This window comes from Zootermopsis nevadensis, unplaced genomic scaffold (genome assembly GCF_977971745.1).
Source record: "Zootermopsis nevadensis isolate Lab colony 2312 unplaced genomic scaffold, Znev_1.0 Znev_ptg000004l, whole genome shotgun sequence".
In the NCBI taxonomy this organism is placed as follows: Eukaryota; Metazoa; Arthropoda; class Insecta; order Blattodea; family Termopsidae; genus Zootermopsis; species Zootermopsis nevadensis.
In genome coordinates, this window is record NW_028259136.1 from 710,035 (window position 1) to 731,713 (window position 21,679).

Here is a 21,679-nt window from a genome sequence, read left to right on the forward strand (position 1 = left end):
AGAAATAACTTCATTAAAAGTTGTTGTATTTGTCGAAGGTCTGTTAACAATAGAAATCTACTAAACTATATTTAGGAATGCCTGTGTGTCTCCCACCTCATAAATTTACGTGACGTGGTGTTATTTATGTAAGGAATTTGTAAGATGCAGATGTATGGAAGTATGATGTTTACGTCACGTATAATGGAATTTAGTTTATTTGTTCAGTGTTTCTAGGGGACATAGTCAACACGTACGCTATAAAATTAACCTGATAGGAGTAGAAATATTTCTTATGGCATTTAAGCACTTTTAGAGGCTGAAATGAAACAGTACCGAGCGGACGACGTGATCTGTAGAATATGCGGTTGTTAATTTATAAGATATAATAAGGCTTATTTATAATAAAAGCATATAAATCTGCTACGGAATAAAATTTGAGTAAATATAGTATGGTTTACACTGAATTTCTCACTACATTATATTTTAACCAGATAAATTAAACTTAGTTTAGTGAAACAATCAAAACTGTCCGTTCACGTGGTGTAATTGAGAAATAAAAAATGTCCTGTCAGAATTTCAGAGAATAAACTGCGTTATCAAATAGAATTTTCACTATTAATATTATGACTCAGCTCTGTTTATAGCCAAGACTCTCGGTCAAAACTTAATACCTTTAAATAAGCATACTTTTATTTAAGGTGCATAGATTAAAACATAGCCGTAAATTTACCTGTTGTTTTGTGTGTGTGAAATTTGGTCTCTTGCTCAAATGAAAGAGTACAGGTAAGAGTGTTTGAAAACACGTTGATGTAGGGAATATTTCGACCAAATGGGGAACAAGTATTAGGAAGGTAAGGAAAAGTTTGTGACAAGAAACTTAGTAATATCTTCTCTTCATCAGATATTGTTAGGTAATCGATTCGATGGAGATGAGACGAAGTCGTGTAGTACGCGTGGAATAGATGATAAATACGAACAAAATCCTAGTCGGAAACTTTAAAGGGTGATATCGCTCTTGTAAGATGCATAATACTAAATATATTGACATGCATTTCGAAACTCATGAACTTGAGTAATCTGATTCAGTATAAATTTCATTGACGGACTGCTGTAAGCCCTGTAATGAAATTGGGGCTTCGCTTTCAAGCCGTGGGGCCTTCTGGACTTAATGGCGATTGTTAGTTTCTCAAGGTCTTTCCTGTATGAAATTAGTTATTAAAATATTTTTTAAATAAAGGACCATGCTCATAATGACTTTGGTTTGGAAATTATAAGCGTAAACAAATATGTGAATTTTAAATATAGACGTAAAGTTTTTTGATCAGGTTATGCTATGACGTGTCTACCCCTGTCTTTTATCTGCCTCCATTTGATCCCTCTATTCCGAGTACTACAGCCCCCAACGGTTACCGCTTCAAAACGTAGTCTTACGCAAATTAACAGTAGCCTAAGACTGGATTATCTGCTAAACTCGTTAATGCAGAAGTGCGGTACTGGCGATGCAAGCTCGGGGGCAGTGCACTGGTGGCGTGCCGAGTCGTGACGTAACTTCCGCATGGACGCTGCTATTAATTTATACCTACTTTAATCCTTCCCACTCTCGTCTTGCCTAGAAATGAGGTTTTAACCTCGTTGAATCCCCTTTGGTTGGCACAAATGCTTCAGTATTTCCGATATGTCTCAGGAGGGAAGATTCTTTGAAAACGTTTACGATTATGACACCTTAAGAGAATTAATATCCATCGAAATGAATGGTTATCTTCCGGATTTAGCGTCGTGTAGTCTGTTAGAAGTTTGCCATCGTTTCAGGGGCCGTTGGTGCTTCCATCATCTGGGCGACTTGCTCATCGCCCTGATGATGAGGGTGGCAAGGACCTCTGAAACGTTGGCAGACTACACTGGTAATACAACCCAGGAGGGCGTCACTTCGTACTTACCGCCATGAGAACCTCAAATCCTTCGAGAACATTTCTTGAGTATCTGAGCATCGATTGGCTTCTCAACAAGGCCTCTGCTCCATGGAGTCAGACAGACAATTCATGAATGGATTATGTAAGATGTAAGGGCTGTTATTCTTCTATGTCTTCAAAGTTTTAAACAGTTTATAAGTATCACTTATAGTCTCCAAAGAATGCCTGTGGTACTCTGTTGTTGGCAGTTCGACCGCGAATATGGGGAAGTGCCTTTCCTAAATAAGGCTGTATAATGAGTGAAGCCGATTATGACGCTGAAACGCACACACATATACAAATGACCGTGTGTTTGTTTACAGGATAAACGTAACTGCACGAGTCTGCAATATTATATATATATTTTTTTGTGAACGTTTTTGGTCACGACCTTTAATTATTACTGCTATGACAAAGCTATGACTGAGTTTACTGATCAATCAGAAATCAAATTAATCTGTGTTTATTTTCTACATTATTCTCAGTTTTGCCGGAACCGTGTAATTGCTTTTACTGTGTACCTACAGGTTGTTTATTGTTAACAGAATCATTGTAATGGACGTTTTGTTCCCTGGGATATTTTTTCTATCATCATCATCATTATCATGCTCTCTACTCGAAGTGTTGCTGTCATTGTAGTGAAAAGTAATTCTTTTCTTTTTTCCTCTTTGCAGATACAATTTTCATGTGGGAGTTTTCTTTCCTTTTTTACTTTATGTGTATTTTGCACTGTGTAACAATATTTGAGATGATGACACATAAAATCACATGTTATGAACTGCACTGTAAAGATTTGGGTAAAGTCCCTGGTGCTCTATTTAGTATCTTGTCGTGGAGATTTACGGGGAATGGCCATAATAATTCGTAGCCTTGGCACTCGATGCAGGTGAGTGGTCAGCTTCACGCCCCAGCTTCTTTAAAACTTGGGGAAAATGTTGGTAACCTGTAGCTGGTTGGGCCACAGAACTGGTCTGGGCATGTTATTTTATTACTAAAAATATGGCTGAATCACCATAAAGAAACTACTGTGATCTTGCAAATGACTGGTTTATCTATGAAACGGTATTGAATGGAATGGATTTGGATGAACCTGAGGGTAGATTCCTAAGGTCTGGGGAACATACTGACACCATATGAATGTGTGAAATGCATATCCCGTTACGAATGCACATAAAACCCAGGAACCAACGCATATTAGTTGTGGCAGGGCGTGGAGTGCTTATTTCCGTATTGTTGAAATTTCATCCATTTCTTGTAAATCATTAGTTATCTGAGTAAATACTAGTTTGACACTGAAACATGGAAAGCTAGTTTAGGAAATTTAGAAATTGATTTAACTCATCATGTTCTAAGAGTGTGACTGACAGTAAACTGATAGAATGTCAGGATTCCGGCAGATTGACAGCCTGACAGATACGAGTGACGTCAGCTGGCGTATCGGAACAACTGGATTGCTGTGAGATGATTAAAGTTTGCGTCTATGCCTGGAATTCGTCGTACTTCTTCAGGAAGACTTTGCTGGATTTCGTGTTAAAATTCCTTTTCCATATTTTCTCTTTTTAAATCGACTTGTTCAAATACAAGTAAATACCAAGAGTAAAATTATACAATTATTATTATTATTAGGAAAGGATATGTGTAGCGGTCATTGGGAGGGGGGGGGGGGTTTGTTGCGAGGTATTAGACTTAAAACTCACATGCGAATAGACACGTATGTTTCAGTGCTCGATTACCACATTTACGTGTTTTATGTACTTTGACTAAAACAGTTTAAAATATACAAAATGCTGAGTAGAATTTTTTTACTTCAGATATAGTCGGTAACATGAAGGTGAAGGAATTTTCCTACAGAGGCGGAATTTCGTAATTTGTATTCTTCACCACTCATTATTAGCTGGAGCTATCAAGTCGCGGATTACGAGAAAGGAACTATTTAGCACGGGTGCTGAAAAAATCTGAAGCGAATCGGTCACTTGGGTGATCTGGAGGCACAAACTAGAGAAATATTACAATTGATGACGTAGCATGTAAGGGTATGAAATGGGCTTGATTCACCCAGGATAGGCTTCAGTGACGGCTGTTATGAACAAGGTTATGAAGCTTCTAGTCCCGTAGCAGACGAGAAATTTCCTACCCAGATGAGAGACTGTCAGAATCTCAAGATAGATTCTTCATGGGATCAGTTGTTCTCGTACATCGACAGTGTAACAGTACAGTATATAATTCTTAAACTTCAGCAGCAGTAAAATGCAGGCTATGAATTTCCTAAGCCTGCACGCCACTGGCCATGTGACTAACGTTGTCGCAGAGGACAGACAACACTTTCTTTGAGTGCTCTGTCCTTACGTCTTGAGTGGAGGAGCGCTTCACGAAGCCCGACACTTTGTTACGTCGTCCTGACCACTGCTGCTCTTCCAAGTGCCTTCCTGTGTATCTGTCCGCAGTTTTGTTACACCCCTTTAGGGCTGAACTAAGCACTTCCCACAACTTAGTATAACAACTTGAAGACATGTTCTGTCTCGCAACAACGTGTATAATATGTGGTATAAAATGTTGAAAATTCCCTTTGGATTACGTAAAATAATTCGACATACAGAGAAAATTATTAGGAAATATCCAGCAATAATGTTGTCCTAATCTTTATCTGAACTATATAAAGAAGTATGGAAGAAATAACTTTTTGTGCCATTGCGACGTAAACTTTTGTTACCGGTTGTCTCAGCGGTAAGAAGTTGCTCATTTATTTTACGAATGATATGATAAAGTACGAAATGAGCTGGTCTTAGACGGGATAGGCGAAGGAAGAAGTCTATGGAAAAATCTTACGAGAAAAAGAGATAGGATGGTGGGACACATTCTGAGGCACCCAGGATTGGTTAATTTCGTAATGGAAGGAACAGTTGAAGGGAAGAATTGTAGGGGGAGACAATGATTGGAATATGTGACGCAGATTTTTGAGGATGTGGGCTGTAAAAATACGTGGAAATAAAGAGATTGGCGCAAGATAGGAGAAAATGGAGGACCACATCAAAACAGTCGAAAGACTGATGACAAACAAACAATTAACTAAAATAATTTTGAATAACGAATCTGGTTGGGCGTAGAAAATGCCGATCGTCGGATATTTTAAGGTGCTGCACCAGCCAGCAAATCTCAGTCAGAATAACGATTCTGTATGGGTTTGATGGCCGGGGTTCTATTCCGGGCAGGTTCATGGACTTTTATTTACGCCACTCCGTCCGAACCTGACCCGCGATACACATAATCTACTATTGAATCGGTATCGGGGGTAAAATTGCTATAGCTTAAAGCAGGCCACCTTCAGCCCTGGATTGAGGCAGAGTGTTCCAGCGGTGACTGACTACGAGCCTGTGTGTAGTTGCAACCGAGAAATGCAACATCGACATTTTCATTTGTTCTGCGGTTCCTGTCTTCAGTATTTTATAATTTCTGAAAGTATTAAAATCAATGAGTTTCTTAGTGTTTCTTGTTTTGATAATTACTCCACAGTTTTACGCTACTTTGATCTGACATCTGTCAAATATACTTTTGAGTTATTTAGAGCAATTTTGCCCAGTGTATTTTATGTATTAAATCTACTATGAGGCATTGGGAGTGATAAAAACATTTTCTGTGGCCAATAAATATGTATTGGTGTGTACAATACTGGGTACTATTATCGGCAACAAACAAAAGAGCTTTAAATTCGTTTCATATTTACATTAATACAATATGTGGTAACATTCTATGCAAATCAGTGCTCTGTGATGAACGAGCGTCCGTCCGTCCGTCCGCTCGCTCGCCCGCCCGCCTCTCCATGTCAGCGTTCTCAAAATCTCGCGCTGATGTTATCCGTAGCATTGCTATTCTAGTCACTGAAAACCCCGCTCATTAACGAATTGCCTCTACTTGACATATCTCATTGCGATTGAACATTGGGAGTGACCGATCTGTTTTTACGAACCCTCTGAGTCCCCCCCCCCCCCTTTCTACCCTGTCTCCTGCATGCATTACGTTCTTCAGCGTCAGTGCTGTCCTGTGTAACATGTCTGGTTTTGTTGTGAACAATGCTTTCGAATTACATTAAGCATGATAAAGCCACGTCTCTTGTTCACAAAAAAAGTTATGTCACGGTCTGTTTCGTGTATGTATCTAATATCCGTGAATTTAAAATGCGCTGTGGTTATTCTGATAGCAAAGCATTTAACTGTGGAAGTTGGGGAGGTGATGCAGTGGTCCTTTAATCCCGTTAACCAAAATTTCTTTCAAAATTTCCACCATTATTCTGATATGTCAGCTTGATATACACATTTTTAAATAACGAGTGAACTTAAAGGAAGAACATGGCTGTCGTCTTGATTGTTGTGCCGTGTAGCCTTGTGGAAATTTTCGACGTTTCAGAGGTTCCTACTGCCTCCGTCATCACGGAAATGATAGTCGCTCTCTAATGAAGTCCGTCGGCTTTGAGGAACTCGAAGGTTCATTTCCGTAACTTTCCCTATCCTGAGCTATACGATCGCATTTCGCATACTCTGAATCTATTTTCCAAATATCCATGGCAGTATTATCTTCTCATCTATGTTTAGGTCTCCCGAGTGGTCTCTTCCCTTCAGTCCTTCCAACCGAAATTTTGTGCACATTTCTCATCAACTCATGCGTGGTACATGTCCCGCTGATCTCGTTCTGCTTGATGTTATCGTTGAAGACCTAGACCTACAAAGTATGGAGCTCCTCACTATGAATTTTTATCATCTTCCTATAACTTCGTCCCTCTTAGGTCCAGACATTCTCCTCTGCATCTCGTATCAAGCACCCTTTAATCTGTGCTCAAGTTTCACACATTCCTGACTGCCTCACGTCCATACGAAACAATGGGTAGATGAAGTCAAAATATTCTGAACTCCTTGGCAGGCAGCAGTCATCCCCGAATTTAACCTCCTCGTAATTTCGTCTTGAATGCAATTTTATTCCGAAATAATATTCCAGATTACGAAACACTACGAAGTTTCGTTCGACGTTATCACGAAATCCGCAAAGTAACCTTTAAGAATACCAGTGGAACAGTTGTTTCCATAGTTTGGGTAATCTGCCAGTGTACTGAAAACATATTTCCAGGCTTCTTGAATTACACAGTTCAATATGTGATCGTAGTTTTTTTTTCATATATGATATTGTCATCGGATGTAACAATAATTCGAATGTCGCTGTACATTTGAAATGGAAGTAATCTTAACACGTGTGTAATAATTCTCTATAAAGGATTTCACAATTCCTTTTCAGTAGCGCTGCTATATTTCCACTTCAGAAGTTCATCAGACTGTCAACATCAAAGAATATATGAGAAAGGAGGAAACCACGCTTGATATTCTATATAATAACACGTTATTTGATGTAACTGTCTGCTCTATTAATTTCATTTAATGACTGAGATATTGCTCGTGGTTGTAGTTATGGAAGGATACTGGTATAGCCCCGAGGTTGCCGACACATGTACAGCTTTTACGTCACAAATCCCACCGAAATCATATCCTAGTCAGACCGGAGGGAGGGGAGGGGGAGGGGCTGTGATGTGGACACAAATCCGGTGCAATGGTCTGTTTGATATACTGCGGAGTAAGGTAATGCTATTAATCAGTCTGTGTAGGATATCCTCACAATGTTCGCGTCTAATATTACACCACAGATACAATTTTTGGTATTCACTGGAACCAAAGACTTATTTATGGGTTTATATGTGGAACCATCGAAACGTAACACTTTTATTTTATCTGTAAACGTCCTTCTTGGCTAGTGCAATTGCCATTTCATTTTATTTTCGTCACAATTAAACTGTTCAAATGCTAAGAAAATGTTCTTACAATGTTAAAATACATTAAATTACGGTCAATTGATATCAAAATTGCATGTACAAAATTTATATCCCAATTTTGTAGGTTACAGGACTTGCTTCAATGGAACACACATTCATGCTCGTAATGTTTCTTGATTCCATATTAGTATTGTGATTAGGTTGGAAGTTTTGTGAACACTTACGTTCAGTCCTTACGAATACGATAAAAATCGGAGCTGGGTTGGTTAGAGCAATACCAATAGAATGGTTGACTCACACATATGTTTTGCTTCTGGGTTGTAGCGCCTTGAGAACCTCACATCCTGTTGGTCTGCTCATGTTACGTAGATAACAGATGGAGGGTGTTTGAAAACAATCTCCCAGGATAATATCTGTATGATTTGAGGTTTTCACAGATATTATCCTGAAGATTTCTGTCTTCTGGGTTGTTGCGCTGTGTAGTCTGAATCGCTCTGATGACGGAGGCAGTATGACCTCTGAAACGTTGGTGAACATCTACCAGACTACACAGCGCAACAACCCAGAAGACAGAAATCTTCATACACATCGCCCTGATGATGGAGGCAGTATGACCTCTGAAACGTTGGTGAACATCTACCAGACTATACAGCGCAACAACCCAGAAGACAGAAATCTTCATGATAATAACTGTATGTAAGAAGCCTAACGGAAGGCTGGAAAAGAAGCGTAATGAGAAGATTAATATTTTGTGCTGTACAACATATAATATTAGGACGATTAAAGGAGGGTAAAATGCTCAGGACACATCTCCTCATCCCATTTACTTAAGACAAATGAATATAGGAGAGTAACATAAACCTCCCGTATATTCTTATGCCTCATAAGTTGTCTGTTTTTTTTAAGGTTTTCAGACTGAAATCTTGTTGCATTTTTTACAACCCATGCATGCTCCGTGGACTGGATTCATCACGCTCACCACAGAATCTAGTGGCGGGCCGGTCTGAACAGACTTCAGTTCTTGTATTCCCGCAACTCTGTGGTTCAATTTTTTTTTTTACAAAAAGTGTTCTAATTTATATCCTTTTCTCATTTCAGGTAAGTACCGATGGAATATCGTCATATCAAGTGTGAGTTTTAAGGAATTGCGTAAGTACGCATTGTGTAACAGCATAACTAGCCTGGGACTTTGTAGATTAGTATATTCCAAGTCCAATCTTCATGATATTCTTTGGTTAATTATTTAATGTACCTTCTGGTTCCGTAAACTACCTAGTTAGTAAGTTAGTTAGTTAGTTAGCTAGTTCTGCTCTTTAACTTCTTGCACTAACCTGTTACATATGATATGCTGAAAATTGAGTAACGTGCCTCTGAAAGTGTAAACATACTTCATGTTATCAAGTTACAATATCAGTGGGATTAATAGACTTGTAAAACGTAATTTATGCATGTCTCTAATGTAGTGTATCTAACTGCATTTACCCTGCAAAACGATTAAGAGTGATGATCGGTATGCATTTTCATATATTTATATGTTTATTATATATTTTAAACTCATATACGCAGATCGGTCGTTCCCATATCTGTGGAAGTAAAAATTTAGATTTTTAAGTAACATTTTAATTTTTGGTGTGAGAGAGCATTATAAAAGCACGTAGAACGTTAAATACAACAACCTCGATTTTATTATCAAAATACATTTATCATTAATATTATTTTGTCTTTCTTCTTTTTGTCTCTGTCTTACGGTTTATATAATATTTAAATAAATATATTTCGAGACATCTATTGGCTGATATTAGAGATTAAACAATTTCATTGTAAGTTACTTTATGGAACAAACTGATGAAATACATATTTCTGTCCTCTGTTATTTTTCCTTCACACTCATGATTTGCAGTATAAAATTTTCTCGTACTTTTTTCAGAATTCATTGACTCGTACTGAAAATTCAGTTGCTTAGGGCTAGCTTTTTCTCCTTGTAACAATTTCACGAAAGCAAACACGCCTGTTTTCTGCCATGTTCCTCTGGTTTGTCGTTTAGCGGGTCCGAAATATTCACACAAATAAGAAGAAAGTGAAAAATTGAGTTGGTTTTCTGCGTGGTTTCGCCGTGTAAACCTCTAGTCACACATGAACAGAAAGAAAGTGTTCCTGAGTTCGAAATCATGCCGCATTTATGGACTTATAATTGCTATGAGAACTGAACTCTAACTTTTTTTGTATGTTTTGATTTTATTGATGCCAGGTCTAAAATAATATTGAATTTTACTGGTATTCAAACCCATGCAACTTTTCTAGTGATCTAGATTTTAGAATTTGATCTCACACTAAATTTATATAATAAGCAGACTCAAATAATTATTCTCCAACAAAATGAATTGTGTTTATAATACGATTGTAGATTCCAGCGACGTATAGTGGAACATGACAAGATGATTAATTATTAATTAGAAATGTAATATGAGTTCATTTCTTTGTCGGCAAAGGAGAAGTACAAGAAAGTTGGTGGTATGAAAACGGGAGACTCAAAATATCATTCGTTTTCCGACTTTCAATATTGAAGCTTTTGACTTTAATATCTCCTCCGTATTTTAGGTTACGAAGTGCGTCGTCCCTCTTTGTACGGGTCTTATTTATACACGACGGCACGTAAGTTCGCAGAAATACAGTCCGATTAGCATTCTTCTCTTTACTTCTAGAAAACCACAAGAATGGAAGCTCTCAGCGGAATAGTATCTACTTTGTAACATTTATGTCATTCAGTATCTTATCCCAGGATATTGAACATTTATAAACGCGTCTCTGCGGTAGAAGTCTTATTTGCTTAATTCAGATTTATTTGATAAAGAAGTAGCCGAGAAGAAGTTTCTTTGTACAGTAATATGTCGATTATTATTTGTTGCAACGCATTTTTGCTGGAAGTAGTCATTCAGTTTTTTATATTACACACGTACTTAATACTTTAATCAATCTGTAGGATAAATTTTATAGCGTGTTCTTGAGAGTTGCTTACGTTTCTGAAATATAATAATTATAAAACATTTTTATGGAAAAAAGCAAGTTCGTAACATTTTACAAATGTAAATAATGATAACCTCAGACTTATTGCATTTTACTTTATGGTGGTAGAGAAAATGTCAGTTTTAGTCACCTGGGTTGAGACACTGTGTGATCTAGGTTTTTACCCCTGTTCCCCCTAAAAGGTTTATACCTTCTGAAAGATCACAATCGACATTAGGGTTCTTGGTTGCAGAAACTCAGGTAGAACCCAGTTTCAGTAAGTCGATCAATAAGGATAGAAGGGAAGCCAATACGAGATTACAAGTCTGATTCCGTACTGAAACAAACGACTTGGTAAGTGAATGTCTCTTTATGCTGCGCGGTAACCTTGCACTAGCTGCCCAGCTTTGTTCTCGACGTGTATACTCGCCATGTTTGTGACGCAAAGGAAAAAATAGTTCCATGGAGTTACAGAAACAGTAATTCCATTACCTCTTACCGTCTGCTCGATGTCATTTTTAACTGTGGTTTGTTATGGAGTTGGGCCAGTCTTCTTTCTAGAAAAGATATTTGGAAAAGAACGTCGTGCAATACAGAATTACACTCAGAAGTAGTTACTTAATAATTAATAAAAATGTCTTAAGAAATAATCTTCATGCCATTGATTAAAATACGATAACTACGATAAACAAAATTAAAACTAACTTTGTTAAGAAGACTTAACGGTTTTAAACGTAATTTCTTTCCTTTATTAATTTAACGACCCAGTTTCACTTTATCCTGTGAGTAAAAGGACAGGTTGTAGCAGACGGCGCTGCCACCCGGAACCAATATCCAGTCGTCCTGGGCATGCTTAGAGTGTTGTGGTTAGTGCTGTAATTAGATGAAAGCGGAAGTGGAAATGCCAAAGAGCACACAGGAAGATGTTTACCATTGCTAAACAGTCTAAAGTAATAAGCTATGTTTTGATTAACTAAACAGCTCTGATAGATATCTCTTGGACAGACTATGGGATGAATTAGAATATAGTCTGGATGTCTGCAACATGACAAGTGGCAGCCATATTAAACACTTGTAGAAATCTTGAAGTGTTAGCAAATGTTCTCTGAGAAGTTACGATATTACTATTCGTTTGGCCACAATAAGTTTTTATAATTGTATACCTTATTTCGTTATAGCCTGTATTATAGGTAACTGGTAGCTTATTTTAAAAAGCTGGGTTAAAGTTTTCTTTTAATCGACCTTTCTTCTTAACAAGGACAAAAAGAAAGAATCGAGCGCACGTGTTTGACGCCTCTTAATAAATTCTTAACTAAATGATCAGCTGTCATAAAACTTTGAACATCATTAAACTGTTTTTTATTTCCTTCCAACATGGCGGCCGTGCAGACTACTGAATTAGAAACTGCAACAGCGCCGCTTAATATAGCCCTAAAGTGTGCTGTGGTAACAGATACGGAAAATATAAAACTTATGAAAAGATTATTAGTAGAATTTGTAGGAAATAGAAAAATAACATGGCGGCTTGTGTGTTGCCGTTTGGTGGTAAATTGTTGCAAAAAAAGATAAGCATGTGAAATTGTGAACGGAGATAAAGTAAAACTACAAATCTGGCGAATGTGCTTAACTTTGAATTTATGTACGATAATTAACGGGTCTCAGGATCTGTTCTAGGTGAAAATAAGCTATGCATAGAAATTGATCACTAAATTGTAGTTTGTCTTGTGGAAACCATGTAGGGTAATTTATTTATAGCGTTTTCTGTTCTAGCAATGCACGCTGAATCAATTTAACGAAAGCATAGCCGAAAATTATTTCCAAACCTAAAATGAACAGTCAAACAATTTTAAGGGCTTCGTTGAAAAGTCACGTTGCTTTCGATGCAGTGTAACAATTAAGTATTCAAATCATGCGCTACGCTTGTAGACCTACTTCATCCTACATTCGGTTCATATTTCCCGTCTTATACGTCCTTATCTTTTGTGTTTAATTTTTAGAGCATCGTTAGTGTTGCTAAGTCACCAATTACATCACTGGTTAGATAATGCTTCCTTCAAAGTATAGCAAAGGTTGTTAAAACAGGCTATGTCCTCGAAATTACAAATTATTTTACAACGCTGAACATAACTGAAGGGTCCAGTGTAGGAAGGGCGTGGGTTCACTTCATCGCACTTTGAGTGGGGGGGGGGGTTATTTTAAACTTCGTATTCAGTTATGTACTTTTCTGTTTCTCGCAACATGTACCGCTAACCAAGGGCGTCGATTATGCCACACTCTTACCGATTAAAATGCTATTTTAATTGCTACAAGTAAAAAGGTTCCGAACCACCTAGTTTCAGCAGTAAAATCTCTACATTCTGAAAGGGTAAGCACAAATTAGGCTGAAATATTTGACGCCAGAGCGATGAGGCCCCGTTCTTACGTGAGTTTTACTTTAGTCAAATATAACGTCTTCTGGGGAGTCGGTTTTCTTATGCCGTGTCAGTTGACTTTCCTCGGCTCATCCACTGTGATTGTATTTTGAGGCGGTGACGCTTGGCGTCGTTTCTTAAACGTCATGTTCAACGGCATCTAGAGGCTCATCTATGCTAATTATAGCGTCTGTTGGCGATGTCGCAGTGATAGGCGTCTGTTTTCCGACTTCGTGTCAGCTGACTTCCGTTGGCCCATCTTCTCCAAAATGGTGTCTTGTGGTAGCGTTGCGACTGTTGGAATCGCGATGTTCGGCGTCGATTATCCAACATCGTATCCTGAAGTTCACCTGCGATAAATATGTAAATCTAAACTAAAATCGCGACAACAGGTGACTTGTTCAACATCAATTTTTCGTTTGTTTCATAGCATCCGAGACTCAGCTATGCTCGTACATAGAGAACTGTATGGATCTGAGTGACATTGTACGCATCATTTCGAGGTCATGGATATGTGAAGGTTATGTATAGGTCGCAATACTCAGTCCCTAAATTGTGTTGGGATAGATTATGTTAGGTTAGGTTAGTTTAGGTTAGTTTGGTTTCGGTTAGGTTGGGTTAGGTTGAGTTATTTTAGGTTAGGTTAGGTTAGGTTACGTTGGTATAGGTCAGGTGTGGTTTAGTTAGGTAGGGTTAAGTTACGTTATAATAGGATGCTTTGGGTTACGTTAGGTTAATTTAGATTAGTTTAGTTCATGTCAAGTCAGATCAGTATGAGTTGGTATAAGTTTGGTATTTTTTGTGTGTAACATCATATAAAGTTCACGACAAGATCGGCCCAATAGTATGCCAGATACGGGTCTTTAAATTTCTCAAGGTCGTATCGTTTCACGCGTATTTCGGCAAAACCGCAAATCCCTGCTTCACCATATTATTCTATGATCCCTTTGAGACGAACAGCTGTGCACTTGTCCCCGTTCTTCTATTGTGCTTAGTTTCCGAGCTACATGAAATTCCTTCGCAGAGAATCTAACTCAGGACACGTTTTTGAAGTTTGAACCGCTATGTTTATCATATTTTCAAGGAATAAGTATGCCAAGTTTGGTGAAAATAGTTGTATCTGTAAGGTTACTTTGGCGAAATGGTCGATTAGAACCGGACCCGCCGGAATGCCTGTAAGACTCGAAAAGTTTTCAGCTAATTCGATTGTTTTATGTGCGTGTTATTAGGCCGATAATACTGTCTTTAACTGATGTACGTAGGTTTTTACTATCGATCAAGTATCAAGAGACATAACAATTAAGACATTTGCTTGAAGTATGTAAATTGTATGCAATTATGAAAGTACACATTTAGGCCATGCCACGCAACAGATTTATGCAGCAAAGTTAGCGTAAGTATAGTTTGTAATAAGTTTTAGGAGCAATATAATTCTGGAAATAAAGAAGCCAATAGAAATTACTCCAAAGAAAATCTTAATTATTTATTATAAGGCTTACAATACTTTGTGTTGCATACAAAAAGTTCTTGAACATAAAATATTTAATTTGTGGGAACATGAAAATTTGAAACTTTCATTTTAAGTAGACGACACAAAATGCGTGCGTTACATAAGTACTCAAGACTGTTCTCCCAGTTATCTATGACATAAATATTGAATGTTAACAAAAATACATAATTTTCATGAAGTTTTGGTGTGTCTTTAAATTTATATTTTCAAGACAAGCGTGTACTTTCACTTGACTCTATAACTTTACATACAATTTGATAAGATTAAAAATTAATTACGTAACAATAAGCTTAAAATGTAGATGGTAAAGTACAAGTTACTTCTGAGTGTTTTACTAAATGAAGAGTCTCTCTTACTTGGCCAGGCATGGTGTAGAACATGCCAGATCCAGTTTACTCTTTATGTCAGCGGGCCATTTTATTACATATCAAACAAGTTATCAGTAGATAAAAGGAATAAATTTAAAATCGCGGCTAATATAATAATTAACTGTCAATGTTAAAAGTATAAAACACTTAAATATTTTGCACATGAAACAGATTACAGTCGTGAACTAAATGTGTGTTTGTAATTGTGAAATTAAATTGCTCATGCTAGGTGTAACGGAACTCATCCATCGGCGTGTATGCTAAGCGAAAGGATGCAATGCCGGTATAAATACGCTGTTAAGATTCTATATTCCCTTTAAGCGCCCCGATGATGGAAGCAGTGAGCATCTCCAAAGTTTCGGTAAAATTTCTGCCAGACTGCACGGTGTAACATTCCAGAAGACAGTCTTCATGCTCGGAAGATGGCTGTCTTCGGGGTTGTTGCGCCGTGTAGTCTGATAGATCTTGATCGACATTTCACAGGTCTTTGCTGCCTGTATCATCCCTGATGATGGAGGTAGCAAGGGCCTCTGCAACGTCGGTAAACTTCTACCAGACTGCACGGCGCAACAACCCCGAAGACAGCTATCTTCAAACTCACAGCCGTGATAACCTGAAATCTCACTCAGATTACTTGTCTCTTTTATTATGTTATGCAAGTTATAAAATGCTGCTATTTTTAAAGACGTGAAGCAGTCTACAAAATCACTTATTGACCTCTAAGTGAAAGTTGTTTACAAAAAGGATCTGCGGACAGCTTGAGCGATCCATAAAAACTCTTAGTGCGTTCAATGCAATTGTGATGTGAAATGAGCCGCAGAGACCTAAACTTAAAATCAAAGAGCCGGCTGAAGACGACTATCCCCCGCCTATTTGTATAATGCGAGTAGATACCCCAGGTCCAAGAGACCGACTGTCGGTTCCGGTCGGTCTGTGGAGATTAATATCATACGAATGAGTGAAAAAGGCACAGAGGAATGTCCCGAAGCGTCCGCTTGATGCAGGGAAAGACCAGACGGAAAATTCCGAAGCAACAGACTAAACACAGAGAAGAACTAGTATGCAGACTTCCCAAAGCAGGGAAATAAAAATCCCTCCGTTTTATATTACTTGCTAGGCAACTGAATTTTACTATGTCCGAATACCGGGTGCCTTAGAACTGAATTGCATGATTACTTCTCCATGTATGACGTCTTTCCTGTCCTCAAAACGCTGACACATACAGAATCCCAGAACGTAATTTGAACTCACAATACCAGTTGAGGCCGTTTACAAAATATTTAATTAACAGGCCGGCTTCCGTTTATTTTGTGCGTGTGAGTGTTGTGTTCCAGAATTTATTGATCGTACTGTACCTTCAAATACTATCAGCGTCTTCCCCTCTTCCATTAATATCGGAACTCGAGCACAGCACAAACCGGGGGGAAAGTTGAATATTGAGGGGCCTACTGGGGGGTGGGGGGGTGAGCCCAACCTTCATACTTTCTTACTTAGGAAATGGATTCCGTCTTACAAGTAAGAGGATGGGCTGTGGGATGACAGAGCAAGCGATGTCCAGGCCTTCTCTCAAGATAAATGCACTCCGTAGTCAGAAATCAATACCACGGTGGAGGAGGAACAGGACTCTTAGTTTCTTCTTGTTCTATCTTTCGCCTTGTCTCAGTCTTGTAGCTCGTTTATGCTGACAATACAAAGCCACATTCAGAGAGTTTTTTCTGGAAATAATTTAAACAGGCACGAAATTCGATAGTTCTGAATCGTTACTTAAGTCAGTACACAAGGGACTAATGGTTAAAAATTAACAAGTAAACTATTTTTGAAGACATTAAATTGTGCGATGTCTGGGTTCTAACGACGGCGAGTTTGAAAATATCTTCTTGGTTGCTGCGCCTTGTAGTTTTAGATGTGCCTGCTGGCTTCGTCCTCACTTCTGTCGTCTCCAAAAGACAGTCTTCTCCAAGATACATTATTCGAAAATAAATGTATTCAAAAATTGATATAGGATTTGAGACTTTCGCGGCGAGTACAATCAATAAAATCTTCTCGGGCAATCAGCCGCGTTAACTGGTTACCGTACCGCACAGGCGACTTCCGAGGATCCAGTCACATCAGAACCCTGAAGATGGGGACAGAGTTTGTTACCGAAACGTCGGTTTAATAAGGTAACCAGTTAACACGACTGATTGTCCGAGAAGATTTTATTATTCAAAAATTGTATCACGATCGCTTATACATGCTTTATTTTTTGTTCTGAGACGTTTGTGATTAGGCTCTCTTGACAGCATAGGCAGTCAGGTAGTGAATGATGGACCCAGAATGATATGGAGTGATCACTCATGTGCTAGATGAACGTATCATTACAGAATTTGCTAGAAAGACTGAAGAGAAGCACGTAAACTTATGTCAAGAGATTAGGGTTCTCTGTAAAAATTTGAATACAAAACGGAGACTGTGACACTGCTGAACGATGTTCATTCTGTCAGACATATATCAGTTCGGTCTCCATGGTCCCAGCATTATTCATGTTTCTCATTGGACCATGAGTAAGTCATTTTTCTTTCTTTTGAAACGGCGCTCTCCCGACTTATTCAGTTCAATATGAAGTAATTTTTAAACTTATTTTAAGAAACTAACGTTTTTGAAATATGAAAACGTGTTCCAAAAAATCGAAGTATACTAAACATTTTAATGTGTTAGAAGTCCACGATGTAATTAATTAATGGCTACATGTTGTAATAGTAAATAAAATTTTAATATGTTATATTCGACGGTTGTTTAACAGACAATACAATGACAATGTAAATTGTGAGAATGTATAGCTAAATAAATGAATAAAAGAACAGCATACATGCATAAACGCACACACAAAATTAATCATTTATTTTCACCGACAAAGAATAGCAGAATCGCATGTTCTAGAAAATGTTTTGGTTTCAGAACAGTGTGTACCCTTTTTGAACAGGTGCTTTTGACATGGGAATTTAAACACCGCTGAAATTACGTCAGTGTTTAACATGGAGTCTGCTGTCTGCCAAGAGCAGCTGACAAAGAGCCCATAAACGGGGTAATAAATAAAAACATGTTGTTTAGCTTTTCCAGGCTTCCTACCTCACATAAACTTTTTCTGGTAGGCTTATATTAAGATACAATATCAAATATGATAAAGCTGTAGAATCCCTTCGCGATTCAAAGTTTATTTTAAACATGAATTCAAAAGATTCATAGGCTGCGTTGTACTAGTATTGTCAATGATTCGATATACAAAATGCACGTTTGTGTGTTCTTGAAGTATCCTCTGCTCCTTCGTATCCCAAGTAATATCTTCCCAGAGGTATTCAGAAAATATTCTATGAATTTCTCATTTTCCATACGAGTGCGATATGTCTTTCCCATTTTATATTTCTCCTTGTCAAATACTTCAGAAATTAACGACATTTAGTGAAATATAATAAACCATGTGTAAAACAATTTTAGTCTAAGATTGTATTAATGTACTCGGCGAGTACAGTGGGTCCGATGAAATAAAGATATTCCGTGTACACTTATTGTCAGCAACATAACAAATCCCAATCTTTCTGATTAAATAGATTGAATTTAAAGACGCCACTTCAGCTTCAAAAGTTATGTAGGGTTAAATGATATGCGAATATGATCAAAGAGATATCCACAGCCTGTTTTAAGTACAGCCTAGATAGACTATGGATATGCACGGATAATATCGTCCAGGATAGTGAGTAATATGGCCAAAATTCGAACCGGTGTTTCAAGAGTACAAGTCTGTATACAACCTGTTAGGTGAAGATTTCTGTCTTCTGGGTTGTTGCGCTATGTGGCACATTTATCGTCCTGATGACGGAGGCAGTATGACCTCAGAAACGTTGGTAAACATCGACCAGACTACACAGCGCAACAACCCAGAAGACAGAAATCTTCATACTCACCGCTGTGAAAGCCTCAAATCGTACAACCTGTTAGGTCTTTGGGTGCTGACTGATTATTATTTTAGGATGAAATTGGTTAAATTTTCTAATATATTTCTAATTCTCATTTGATTACTGCAGTAGCTTTGTCTCTTAAACGTGTGTGATCGTCCTGAAATCCGAACAGCTATTCCAAACTGACGCGTACATTCTCCAGTGATGGCGACAGATGTACTGGAATTAAAAAAAGAAAATCTAGAAGCTAATCCTGGGATTTCTCATTAAGAACGTTGTCTGAGACTTCATTACTGCCCAAATTTCACAGGTCTTATAATTTTGCTTTCGTATTTTAAGCCTTATTTATTTAATAAAACAAGCTGACGAGCTGTCATTGGAATCCGCTTGTCTGCTCCAGTGACGTGTTCCCTGAGGCAGGATGGTCTGGCTGCTTATAGACTAGTGTCCGAAGGGTACCAGATGTACAGACGCTTCATATCGTCCCATACATTTCTGCAGTAATTATTAAGAAGAGAAAGATTTATTAAAATTCATCATTTTGATAACGAGAAGCTTGTCAGAGCGGAAACTCGTGTTATTGGAATTCTGAATATAGGCCTGTCATGCTCTAATTTCGGCCGAAGTAAAGGCTTTCGTAATTTTTAACATAAAAGTTATAGTATCCTGAAATAGGTCGCGACTAGTACCATCCATTTTTTCATATTTTATATAAAAATGTTCGCAGTTGATACAGGTTTACAGGGATATTTAATCACCTTGTACCAGATGTATATGAAATTCTGCTTGATACGGTATTATGTAACGAAACAGAAGGAGAAATGGTAATCAGGCAGTGCTGTATGTAATAAGAGTAGGCCTACACGATTCTTTTATCTTCAGTATGTGAACGTCGAGACTAATGCTGTGTATAAAACTCAAAGAAGACATTTAAAACGCGTATTGCTCGAAATTGGAGTACGCCTTTCCATTCCTCTCATGTGTTTTTTGCAACAGACTCGTGGTTGAACTTATAAAATTCGCCACCGTTAGGGCTGAACCTTTAGACGTGAATCAACCCACTTTCTTGTAGAGGTTTAAACGTTGCTTTGAAGGGAAAACACAACAGTATGTACTTCTCAGTGAGAGAGACGCCGAAAAGAAAGAGAAATCTTAAAAAAAGCTTTAGAACTTTTCAAGGTCTGAAGACGCACAAAGTGACAGACTGTCGATACACTCTCCGACATTCTCTGTTGCTGTATTTTGTTTCTCTCTTCCAAGCTGAAGCACGGTGTAGCAAACTCAGTTATAAAACTCTTATAGCTCACAAAAGACATTAATACCGCGTAATTATTTGGATCCTTGTTGTTCAGTTTGTGAAATTAAACTCCCGCCTCCTCTTCCCCCCCCCCTTGCTCTTCCAATATTAGTTTACCTCATCCCTACAAGCAAAAGGCGCGGTTATTATCTGCTTTAAACTACAGGAAGGGAGTTTCTGATGCTTTGTGCGGTTTTCATAGTCATTTGTCTGTATTGCAGCCCTTAATTTTCTGAAAATATTCAAGATGGTAACTAGACAGCCACTGCTCAGGGCTGCTTCTTTTTTTAATCATTCTCATCTAACAATAATTCAGCAGCCACTGATTCGGCAGCCGTCAGATTCACTGTTTAAGCAGTGCTTTAACCCTTGTGACGACATGTAGTTTGGAATGCTATACGCGCAAGTTATATTGAGAGTTGCCTTCCTAATTAGCACTGGGCCTCTTTAATTTCGTGAAGATCGCGCGAGCAGGCATTCTGTTGTCTAGAAAACATTACTAGAATCTGCCGTTATTATTAATGATCTCGCTTTCCTTACTGTGAATTCATTGATTATCAGACCTGCTTCTGATGGCGTTAGCCATTGCTGACATGCCATTTACGCAATACCATGAGAACAAGTGGCCGAAGGATCAGAGCTTTATCACCGCTCGTATCTTATTTGGTTACCAAGATAATCTGCCTGTACCGCATTTAGTGTAGAAGAGAAACGGCTGAATGGTGAGGCGATGCTGAAGACAGTTACCCAGGCCTTAATCAGAGACATTCCTCTTGAGGTGGAGAACACAACAATTTCGTGTTTCAGTTTCAAACATCCACGTATATAGAAACATAATTTAATAAGGTGCATGCTACCGTTGTTTCTCCCCGACTTGCCTGCCGTGATATCACGAAATATTTTAGCTCTGTGGTTCAAAGATGATCTGTGTCCATCGTATTTCCGTTGCTTGGCAAGTGTTTAATTAATTACCTTATCAATGTGCGGTGTAACCGCGGTAAATACTTGTAATGAAACTTGGTCGACGGGAATATACTGTGTATTTGTAAGATTGCCTTTTAGTTCCATAAAAGGCAGGGAACATTTTGACCCTTTCACGCTTGAGAGTCTCGCCATGTTGAACATTCCGGTGATAATATTCTGAGTTTCTGGGTTGCGATGTGGACTATAAATGGGCACAAATGTTCTGGAGGAATATATTGCTTCTGGGCTGAAAACTGAGGCAAAATGTTTCTCCGAACTTACACGTCCACACGGCGTCACAATCCAGAAGACCAAATTCGACATCTTGACCCTTTGAGAGACTATAAATTTTAGTATTGTCAGATTCCTGTCACTGTAGTTGCCTTCCTAAACTACTGGCCACAATTATTTCCATTTGTCACAAAATAATTTTCCATTTTCGCTGTCTCCCC

At 38.2% G+C, this 21,679-nt stretch overlaps 1 protein-coding gene across 4 annotated transcripts in view; it reads left to right on the plus strand.

Moving 5' to 3' along the window:
* tei (irregular chiasm C-roughest protein teiresias) overlaps positions 1-21,679 on the plus strand; it is a 289,615-nt gene that overhangs the window by 87,216 nt on the left and 180,720 nt on the right. Inside the window, exon 1 of one of the 4 annotated variants that reach the window (XM_022079784.1) lies at positions 8,839-8,870. The exons of the other annotated variants lie outside the window; for them this stretch is intronic. Within the exon in view, the coding sequence (XP_021935476.1) occupies positions 8,849-8,870 (22 nt within the window). The 5' untranslated portion in view covers positions 8,839-8,848. Of the gene's footprint in view, positions 1-8,838; positions 8,871-21,679 lie in introns of those variants that run through there. 4 annotated transcript variants of the gene reach the window in all.